Source organism: Carlito syrichta, unplaced genomic scaffold, assembly GCF_000164805.1.
Source record: "Carlito syrichta isolate Samal-C Ts95f unplaced genomic scaffold, Tarsius_syrichta-2.0.1 Scaffold308699, whole genome shotgun sequence".
NCBI lineage: Eukaryota > Metazoa > Chordata > Mammalia > Primates > Tarsiidae > Carlito > Carlito syrichta.
In genome coordinates, this window is record NW_007252795.1 from 772,602 (window position 1) to 784,443 (window position 11,842).

The 11,842-nt window shown below is 39.5% G+C and overlaps 1 protein-coding gene across 1 annotated transcript in view; it reads right to left on the reverse strand.

The window, feature by feature from the left end:
• The window catches only part of TANC1 (tetratricopeptide repeat, ankyrin repeat and coiled-coil containing 1), a 182,689-nt gene that overhangs the window by 154,814 nt on the left and 16,033 nt on the right, over nt 1-11,842 (reverse strand). Inside the window, exon 2 of the mRNA XM_008065648.1 lies at nt 5,641-5,720. Within this exon, the coding sequence (XP_008063839.1) occupies nt 5,641-5,701 (61 nt within the window). The 5' untranslated portion in view covers nt 5,702-5,720. The remainder of the gene's footprint in view (nt 1-5,640; nt 5,721-11,842) is intronic.

The window sequence follows — 11,842 nt, forward strand, 5'->3', positions numbered from 1 at the left end:
TCACTTTGTTGCCCAGGCTGGAGTGCAGTGACACGCTCATGGCCACGGCTGCCTTGACCTGCTGGACTCAGGTGATTTCCCCCCCACCCCAACCCACCTCAGCCTTCCAAGTAGCTGGAACTACAGACACATGCTACCACTCCTGGCTAATTTTTTTATTTATTGTAGAGACAAGGTCTCACCAAGTTGCCCAGGCTGGTCTTGAACCCCTGAGCTCAGGCAATTCTCTTGCCTCGGCTAATCAGTCTATTTTTTAATTGAGACAGTATCACAATTCACAGAATTCATTGAACTTTGCTGTTTTGTCTCAACTTGGACCTATTTCCTACCAATGCTGAACAATCAGGAGAATTAGAGGGGGTAAAACTTTATGGATTAAAGACTGGTAGAAGGCAAGAGAAGGAACAGAAAGAGGAACAGGGACCAGCCCTTTCCAAGAAAGCAAGAGTTCTTGCCCATCTAATGCTTCCAGAATGAGGTCAAAATCTCCAGGGCTTAAAAAAAAAAACCAAAAAAACACTACCAAGTGTGAGCTTTAATTACACTACAGATGTTGGTAAAATTGTTTCATTTCTTGGAGACCAGTAGAAAAAAAAATACTAGCTGAGCCATTTGCTCACCATGTGGAAGTAGTAGCGATTACAATGACCTGTAATTGGATATCTGTGCTTTCTCCGTTTTTGAAGAGGAAGAATCCTCCCCAATGCGCATGCTGGTGAGAGGTAAGGTCCATCTTGCCCTAGAGAAGCTAAGAAGTCCAAACATACTCTTCCAGCTCTTGGGCAGCTAGAACCCAGGCACGTGAACCAGGCTTAGCCATTTCCATGTGCCTGCCCTATATTCTCAAATTTTCCTTCACTTTCCCTAAGCATTTTCTCTTCCAGATGAATTTTATAATCAATTTTATGTAGCATTTTTTTTAATGATAAGATTTTTCAGGTTAGTGTAACTACTCTGTATGATACTATAATAGTGGGCACATGTCATCATACTTTTGTTCAAACCCATAGAATGTATACCACCAAGCATGAACCCTAATGTAAATTATAGCCTCTGGGTGATAACGATGTGGTTCATGATGTCCACATAGTTTCACTGATTGTACCAGATGCACCCCTCCAGTAGGGAATATTGATCATAGGTGAGGCTACATATGTGTGGGGGCAAACGTCTGTACCTTTCACTCAATTTTGCTGTGAACCTAAAACAGCTCATAAGAATAAGGTCTCTAAAAAAGCCTGAGGATTTCATTAGGGGTTAAATGAGATGTATAGATAATTATGGAAAAGCTAGTCAGTTTAAAAACATGAATCAGGCTGAGTGTGGTAGCTCATACCTATAATCCCAGCACTTTGGGAAACAGAGGTGAGAGGACTGCCTGGGCCCAGGAGTTAAGGACCAGCCTGGGCAACTTGGCAAGATCTTGTCAATACAATGAATAAAAAAAAAAAAAATTAGCCAGGTGTGGTGGCACGCCTGTAGTTCCAGCTACTTGGAATGCTGAAGTGGAAAGATTGCCTGAGCCCGGAAGGTGGAGGCTGCGGTAGCTGTGATTGTGCAACTGCACTCCAGCCTGGATGACAGAGTGGGACTTCGACTCAAAATAATAATAATGAATCAACCTATTCAGGAAAATGGTATTTCTCTCCCATTTTTCTGGTCCTCCTTGAAGTTCTTTGGTAAAGTTTTATCATTTTCTTCAATTTAAGGTTTGCACATTTCTTCTTAGGTTGATAAAGTTTTTGTCACTAATGTAAAATAGGACTTTTTTTTCTTATTCATTTTCTAAACAATGTAGATGTACAAAAAAAATTAACTTTCTACAGTGGCCCTTTTAGCCACTCTAAACTCTTTTTAGGCCCAGATTTGATATCAGAATACTCTCACTCTTAAAAAGCTACTAATTATTTAATTTTTAAAGTGAGTAACAGTTTAATAATAGTAACATGAACGTTTTCTAAGAGTAAAGGTCACTTTAAATAAACATGTGGTTAAAGGTTGTTAGGCCTCTCTGGAGAGCTTCAAAATAAACATCGCAACTCACTTGCTTGTTTTAGATCAAGGTCCTAACACAAAGCAGAAAAAGAAAAAAATAGATGCCCTCATCTGGCCCTCCCCTCATTATGGAATATTGATTTTTTTGCTCCCTTAAGCCTAACTCAAGGTCAAAAGAGAAATATATTAGTGCTCATTTGCACTGATGGAACAGCAGGAACAAGGTGAATATGCCTTCTGAAAAAACACACTAAAGTTTTTAAAATTGCATTCTCCAGTGTGCCTCTATAGCTTCCAGAAAACACTTTTTTTGACCAGCTATAAGCATTTCCTCGGTAAAAAAAGCATAATTATGAAAAAAAGAAAAACATTTTGCTAATTATTTTTAGAGTTCACTCAATGGTTTTTAGTAGTTCAAATATCACTGTATATATTTCAATATTCTTATATACATATAACTTGAATTTGTTACCTGCTAAAATGTTATGTATAGTTTAAAATAGATACATATGACATATTCTGGTAGGGAAGAGATAACTGAGTGAATAACTAACTTTTCAATACTTCTGAAAAATATTTGGCTTCTATTGAAGAACACCAAGTTTATCTCAGTGATTATAGTTTCTAAACTCTCAAAATAGCTTAAACAGAAAAGTGTAGTAAAAGATTGTCTGCAAAAACAATCTACAAAGGATAAGAAAAGCTAAATTCAATTTTGTAGACATAAATATTTCCTAAATTTTTATGACTGTGAGTTCAAATACATAAAAATGAATTTTCTTTTGTCTTTGTAACAAAGATTGGTTTTAATTGGAAACAGTACAGCAAAATTTTTCCATATTGCAGGAGATATTATTACCCGTTTCAGAGCATTCTCAGTAGATTAGCCAGCTTTAATTTATAGAGAAACTTAGCTATGATTTACTTATATAAATAAGAGTTGGCACAGACTCAACATGAGTGGTCAAATTCCAAGTATTTTCCCCCATCATCTTGTGACATAACTTCATCAGGATTTAAAATTCCATCTGCTTTGTTCCTAACCTAATACAACCAGGTTCTAGTTAAGAGCAAAAAGACACATACCATACATTTATGAGAAATGTTTCCATTGCTCTTTCAAGTTGGTTTGTATTAATGAAAAAGCCATAGTGTGTGAATTATTATGAAAAAATGATTCAGAAAAAGCAGTAGTTGCTTTTAAAGGCAAAAGGGAGAATAAACCCAAAATCACATGCTCTGAAACTGGAAAAGTTTCAAACACAAACTATGCTCCTGTCTGGTCTGTCTGAAAGGCATAGGTGCTGAATATCATTAATATATTATTTCACATAAGTCTGGCACTGGTCAAAGGTCTGTTTTGAAAAATTATGTTACTGATAGGGAGTTTAGGCTTGGGGACCCTGGTCCTGAGGAAAATAACCCACTGGCTCACAGATCTAGCTCAATAGAGAAGTTAGGATCTAACTGTATACTGGAAATTACAGAGGTTTCTAAAGAAGCAAGTAACAAAGTTCCTAGGATTGGTGTCAAATGAGCCAAAACTGAAAAAAGGTTTTGGTTTTATTGTTGTTGTTTTTTAAACAGCTTTCAGAAAACTAATGAGAAAGACATTTTGGCCTTGACCCAGCAGAGGGTAAATGTCCCACTGGATAGAAATTATGTGAACTGAAATTTCTCCATAGTAACAATTTTAATTAATTACTCAAAGCTGGTGGGGTTGGTTAAGAGCTAACTATGGTCTCCTGTTTTACATCATTAAAAACTGTATTCAGGCTGGGCTGGGGGGGGGGGCTCAGCCTGTAATTGCAGTACTTTGGGAGGCCGAGACAAGAGAATTGCTTGAGCCCACGGGTTGGAGACCCACTCGGGCAACTTGGCGAGACCTCATCTCTACAATAAATCAAAAATTACAGCCGGGCTCGGTGGCTCAGCCTGTAATTCCACGCTTTGGGAGACTGAGGTGAGTGGATTGCCTGAGCCCGTGGGTTCGAGACCCACCTGGGCAACTTGGCGAGCCCTCATCTCTACAATAAATCAAAACATTAGCTGGGCATGGTAGTGCGCACCTGTAGTTCCAGCTAGTTGTAAGGTTGAGGCGTAAGGATCGCCAGAACCCAGCGGGTCGAGGTTGTGGTGGCCGGGAGTGTGCCACTGCCCTCCAGCCTGGGTGACAGAGTGAGACTCCAAAAAAAAAAAAAACTTTCTTTTCTTTATGTCTGCTTGTCCAGTCATTGATGAGAAGTATTAACAGCAATCTTACAATAAAGGCTCTACTTTTAAGGTGAGTTTGCCATCTTAAAGATTTGTTTTAAGAAATATTTAGTAATAAGCCGGGCTCGGTGGCTCAGCCTGTAATCCCACGCCTTAGGAGGCTGAGGTGAGTGGATTGCCTGAGCCCGCGGGTTTGAGACCAGTCTGGGCAACTTGGCGAGACCTCATCTCTACAATAAATCAAAAATTAGCTGGGTGTGGTAGCGCACGCCTGTAGTTCCAGCTACTTGGAAGGCTGAGGCAGAAGGATCGCTGGAGCCCAGTAGGTCAAGGCTGTGGTGGCCGGGAGTGGCCACTGCACTCCAGTCTGGGCGACAGAGTGAGACTCCAACTCAAAAAAAATAAAAAATAAAAATAAAAATAAAGAAATATTTAGTAATAAATAGAAATTTTGTCTAGGCTCCATATGACAAGAAAGTTTAGAAATCCACTTATTCTCTTATATAAGGACTTAAACAACAGATATTAACAATATTATCACAAGACATAAAAGATCTTTTGAAATAGAGTTAACCATAATTTTGTGATACTTCAGTAGTAAGCATTTTTTAAGCAAAAATTAAAACTGAAATATTATTTGCTATAATAACTCAGAAAACTAGTCATTCTCCAACAAGACTGGATTAACATGAGTTTACAGAGTAAAATACAACATTTCAGAGAAGTCAATTCATAACATTTTCATTGTGCAACACAAGTAGACAATATGCAGTTCTTGTAGCAACAGAAAATGGGTGAAGACTGAGTGTTCACCAAAATAACCTTAGAGGAGGTTATCACATGGAATGTTAATGCTATTCGATTCCGAATGACCATATGCACTAGAACTCTACAAACAAGAATGAAATCCAAGCCAAACTGAGTAGCTCTCATCATAGTGAAAACTAGCAGCCTAGCATTAAGTGGAGCTACACCTGTTAGGAGTAAAATTTGATACTCAAAAAGATGAGGACCAGTCAGCCAGCAGTTGGTCGAATGTATAAAATGTAATTGCATGTGGGAAAAAGGAAAGGGTTTTCTAGAAACCAAATTCCTGAACACATCTGCCCTCCCTCAATATCTTTCATTTTGACTCCCTGCAGACCAGAATGACTTGTTAAAATTATAAACCTTGAAAAGTCTGCTTGGAAAGGATTTGGCCGATAACCCAAACTCAATTCCCAGAGTCACTTCTCATAAGAAAGTTCAGAAATAGATTTCGTTTCTCATATCCTCCTGTATGCTCTTTGTTCTAATCCAAGTCGCCTTCTCTGACCCATTCCAAGAGCAGTGAACACACTCCTACCCCCCATACCCCACCCCCGGGCTTGGAGTGAGGAGGAGCTTGCTGCTCAGTGCCCATGCATGGTCAACTCATCCTTGCACACATACCTGCTTCCTTCTTGGTTCCTTTTCCTCCCTCTCGGCTCTTCTTCAACACAGCCTTTAGCATTGTCAACACTCTTTTGTTTCTGAAGAGAAAAGGAGGGGAGAGAAGAGAAATTAAATGTTCTATGCTGGACTATAACTTGCATATTAACACAAGAGGCAATGTGTTCACACAAACAGATCGCTTAAGATAATATAAAGGTAACTTGAATTTTACCTTGTCTATGAATAAACTATGGTGGGAAACTAAGTGTTAAAGACAAGGAATGTTCTATAACTTTTAATGAAGTGATCAGAAGTTCACTGTCTTGTTATAAAAGTTAAAAAAACACCCAATAGTGCATTCTCAGCATTCCATATCTAATTAAGGTTATGAAGCTCAACCTGGGTACCGTACTGTAGATATTTGGCACAGAAATAGTCTTTCAATTCCAGTTCATCAAAAGAAGAAAGCACTAAAACACAGAATCAAAAAGATAATGGTTATAAAGAAGCTATATGGTTAAAGACAATTGTTTTACAGGTGTTGCTAATTATATAACCACAAGGAAAATATTTTGGAAGGTTATGAAGTGAAACATACCTTATAAGCATTTGCAAAATAAATACAGTGGGAATACATTTTAACCCTGATCAGGGAACCAGATTAAACAGTACACACTACAGTGAGTTTTTACTATATATAGTTATGACTTTGGGGCAGGTAAGCAGAATAGGCCTGTGGCATTATGGCCAAATCCTTTAAATAATGAGCTGTATTTTTAAGCAGGGTTATACTGAGCTTGTAAAAACACCACAATGGACCAGGCCTAAGATGAAACACGAAACCATTTCTATAGCAAGAGATAGACAAAAGGACCATTATTATTTCATCATGAAGCTAGCCTCCTTTAGCTCTCTCCCTTCCACCCCAACTCGGATGAGGTGGCTGGACACCCCCAAACAGTAACAAATCTTACTGGGTTGTTACCTGTAATATCTTTGCTAATGCACTAAGAGAGAAATGCAGAAGTCAAGCAGGTCACTGCTGAACAGATAAGGGAGAAGGGAGAAAGGAACAAAGGGGAGGAGGAAGGAGGAGGATGGGGAAGGGACAGAGGGAGGGGCAGAGAAGCGGGACAAGAAGGAGAAACTCCTGTGTAGGAGGGCTCCCAGATCTGCCTAGTTGGCTTGAATGTTTCAAATGGGCTCAGTGTAACACCCCACACCACCTCTCAATCCTCAGAGTAAACAGAGGTTGTGTTCAGTGGGGCCCACTGAAAAGGGTAAGGAGCCCTCTCTACGCTGCCACTCGCAGAATCACACAATGTAACCAAGCAGGGTGACCTTTCTTATCATTTGGTCCAGGCCTGCATTTGTTTTTCCAAGTCCTCTGTTTTACTGATGAAGAAACAAGAGACACAGGGAGGCTGTCTTGTCCAGGGGTCACGCAGCTAATTAACAGCAGGGCCAGAATCCAAATCTGCAGACTCCTGACAGGACCACCTTCCCCTACTCCACCAGGCCGGCCTCTCCTCTCACATCAATGAAAATTTTGGGTCACAACAAACAAACCTGAGAGATATTAGGAAGATATATCTTAGGCAGTTAGAGTTTAATCATCTTACAAATAAGCCGTTACATACTAAAGGGGCATGGCTTAGAGCCTTTGGGGTGGGGGGTTAATGCTACTTGAATGAACTCAAAGAATTAGGTTTCACCTAAAAGAAAAACACTAAATCTGGAAAAGGGCCATAATTTCCACGAGGGAAACTATGAAACCACAAATGTCTCCTAATAGTCATACTTAAAAGAAACAGTGCAAAATGTTGTAGTCTAAAAAGTGGTAGGCAAAATTAAATAATAAATAAATAGATGCTGGTAAACACAGACATTTTCTTCTTCAAATCAATCAACCAACCTTTGGTGTATGTAGTTTCACAAAGACTATATACTTTAAAAAGAAAAAGAAAAACATTGACAGAGCCATTCCAACAAAGCGTGTCCAAAGTCTCCTGCACAAGCCTTGGTGAACTCTTCCACAGCCGTGTATTTACCTGGATTACTGACCTCGCCGGTTCAGGCCCCACCATGTCCATGAAATTTCCCCTGACTAATCCACTCAGGTCATCACCAATTTGCAACAGATCTACCATGCCACTCACAACACACATTCCACAGAGCAAGGACTAGGTGACACTGACTTTGCCATCTTATCCCAGACACCTTGTTTGGCTATTCTGGGGAGCTCAGCTGTTTTCAGGATAGTTACAACTTCCACATCAGTGGTCTTAAGTGAAAGAAACTATCAAATATCTGCTGTAATTTTTTCTTCTAGTTCCTGTCTTTCTCCATAAATAGCAACTCAGGGGAAAGAGCTTAAATTTTATTTTTTAAAAGCTATTCATGCTATGACCTGAAGATGATACCTGAGTACAAAAATAAGGAACTATGTCCCTCCCCCACACACATACTGAAAAGGAAAAAAAAAATAAGACTTCCCAGTAAGTTAAATTCTGAAATTATCATAGATCAGACTGAAGCTATGCAGAGTCACCTGGAAGTCCCAATCATCCCCAAACCCCCAACTGGAACTTAACATTCATCAGCAGACCTAAAGATTGTGTCCATCCAAAGGGGGATGGTCAGAAATTGCAGCTATAGTAAAAGACTGGAGTGACCAACACTGGCAGTATATTCCAGAGAAGATAATGTGGCACATCTGACATTGTCTGTGTTCTTATAAATACATACCCCATGCCCAATTCTGGAAATGGAAGCATAATGCTATTAGAGTCAGGTGCTATTACACATTGACATGATACAACAACTTTCCCTTGTTCTGATTCTGTTCTCACCAGGAAGCACCTCATGATCTGGCTCCTTTCTTAGCCTGCCAACAGTGGGGAGAGTGTGCTAGTCCAGTCAACACAACTGTCTGGCTTGTTGACAGGATTCTGGGAGTAAATTAATAAACCGTTGCTTCAACTTTAAACAAAAGCTCTCACGAGCTCTGTTAAAAGGAGTCACTTTGTCAAGTCCCACTCATTTAAGACATGGAGAATACTGAGCTTCTGACCTCAATTTGAGGATGAGAAGGAAGACAGTGGTAAAAGCCTCAATGAAAGTGGCAGCGGGAGGCACCCCTGTGTGGGCAGCTGGCAGGCTCTCCTCTGCTGCACCATCACACTTCCCTTCCTGAAGCAACTTCAACTACTGTCATCTTTCCCCTAAAAGAGTGAACACTGACTTGTCATGGACGTGAACCAAATAAAAATGATGTAAACCAGCCTTCCAGACACAGTCATTCAGACACAACTGATTAAATGACAAGCCCAACACACTGAAAAGAAAACTGCCAGATGCTATCAAGTTGTCACTAGAGAACCATACACGTGGTGAGACAATACTTATGGACAAGCATTATAGGATGAAACATAAGAAACAGGGCCCTTTTTAAACTTTAAACATTATTACATAATCAAGAGCACAGGTATATATATACTCAAATACTGATAAAACAGAATCCCTCAAGTTCTGCCCCATAAAACCTTAGCCTCTAAGATAGCAAGTTGAACAAATATATGGTTGGATTCAAGTAAGAGTAAATTGGCCATGGGTGGTGGCTCACATCTGTAATCCCAACAACTCAGGAGGTTGAGATGGGAGGATCACTTGAGGCCTGGAGTTCAAGACCAGTCTGGGCAACATAGTGAGTCCTCATCTCTACAGAAAATTTAAAAACCTAGCCAGGCATGGTGGCACCCACCCATAGTCCTAGATCCTCGAGAGGCTGAGGCAGGAGGATCACCTGAAACTAGGAGTTCAAAGTTATGATCGTGCCACTGCATTCTTGGCTGGGCAACAGAGTAAGACCTTGTCTCTAAATAAATAAATAAAATAAGTTTTTGAAAAAGTAGAGAATGTCAACAGTCATTTCTTTTAAACTACATACTTTTGAGGAAAAGCAAATAGGGGAGAAAAAGTAGTATATTTTCCTTACCCATGGCAAAATTCATGGTTGAAATCCCTATAACAAAAAGACAGATTAACAGAAAAATCAAAACCAATTGAACTAAAATGTTACATGACACAAGAGCCTTTAGAAATGAAGACCTGAATATCCAGGAAAACTGTATTTCTATGCTTATGTTAGTGAAGAATGGACAGTTGCATAGAAGTATGACTGGACAAAAAAGAGGTGTGCACTAATGGTAATAAACAGGGCAGGGGGAACTTAGCAAGGCCTGTTTTTTCAGATTTTTCCTGGCCTCTGGGTACAGGGCAGGATCCCTCTGGAATGAGGGTCTTATAAACAATTTACAGGTAAGATAGGTCAGAGAATTCCATTATGCCCATACTTTAGGGGAAGAAGGGCAGAAGGAAGTCAGAATGACCTTCCTACTTATGCAGTTTTCTCAAATGCCAAGGTGCCATGTTTTAGAGTCTTGTTTTCTGAGCCCCAACAAGAGGAAAGACTAGCCTCTATGTTACTACAACTGAAATTAACAAACAGATGAAAATTTTCTGTAATGTTCATTTAAAAGAAAAAAAAGGTGAATATGTAATAATACCCTCAGAAGGCCAATGTCCTGAAGTCACTCAAATTTCCTTATTTTCTACTATCAGTCAACATCTAAGTTTCCCAAATGCCACAGATTCTTCCTTTAAAAAATTCCAGAAGTTAAACTATCAAAAGCTTACCTCTACTTCTGGTATTTCTCTTGTAGCATATCAAGTCTCTAAGGACAGGCACAACCTCTCCACACAATGTGTTAGGATTTTGCACAGTGTGCACTGGCATATAAAATATACCAAAAAGCACCCTAACTAAAACAACAAGGAGATTATATTTCTGCTTGCAATCACAATGGTAATATCGCAACCATGACCACCTTGTCTGAGATCATAGAAGACCACTGCATTAAAATGTTCTTCTTCTGGAGTGCCATACTGCCTATTTACACAATTTCAAGTAAAATCTGGGAGCTGAGGGCAGGGACTATGTTTATTCTTTAACAGATACAAACAGAAGCCGGAAAACAGGTTTTGCACTCACTCTGTTCTCAATATTTGTTGACAGATTTAACCAGGCTGTAATGAACACAGATGAGCGATATCCTCCAAATCCAGCAATTAACCAACATTTATAGCAGCTTATAAATGACAAAGAACATTCCTATATATTCTCATTCGCATGGAATGCAAGAAAACTCAGTTACATCCACGTGACATCAGGCAAGGAGATATTAGGAAGGAAAATGCTGCATTTAATAATATCTCTTCAGGCCAGGCACAGTGGCTCAGCCTGTAATTCTAGCACTTTGGGAGGTCAAGGCGAGAGGACTGCCTGAGCCCAGGGGTTCGGGACCAGCCTGGCAACTTGGTGAGACCTTGTCTCTACAATATATTACAAAAATTAGCCAGGCATGGTGGCGTGTGTCTGTAGTTCCAGATACTTGGAAATTGAGGCGGAAGATCACCTGAACCCAGCAGGTCGAGGCTGCAGCGGCTGTGAGCATGCCACTGGACTCCAGCCTGGGCGACAGAGTGAGACTCTGATTAAAAAAAAAAAATCTTGTCATATCCACACCTGAATTAATCTTAAAATCTCAAAACTAGTTATTCCAAATACCTAAACTCATATACTCTGTGCATGCTCCAATTGAAGGAGCTTCTCCCAAACCATCATTTGACCCCAAAATCAAACTCTCTCTGAAAATGCCATTCTTTTGTCAAAATAATAAAGCCACAGTAGCAATATTTTTACAAGTGAAACACTGAAAATTAAGGTGCACACAGTTAAGATTTTTAGTCTTTGAAGAAAGATTTTTACTTCAAAAAAAGGGGGACATCAAAAACATCTTCGAGGTTAGAAGCTTAAAAAGTTTTTTTAATCCAATTAGTTTGACTCATGTAACTAATAGTCATGTCTCCTGTATGACATGTTTACAACTGTTCTTCGTATTAGCAACATAGAGTAGTTCTCAAAAGCAGGAAATGGGTGGTGGTAGTAGGGAGTCTGAAGCAGCCTACAAGACAAATAATGTAGAATAAAGTAAGTAAGAGAAAACAAAGTCGAAAAGAGCCCACAAAAGTTAAAAAAAAAAAGGTCTGCTAGAGGGGCATTCATTGGTTGCTGGCTGGAAATTCATGGAAAATTCTGCATACAGAAGTTTCCTGAAATCTAGAACGACGCTTTGTCATTCTTTTTTTTTTTTTTGAG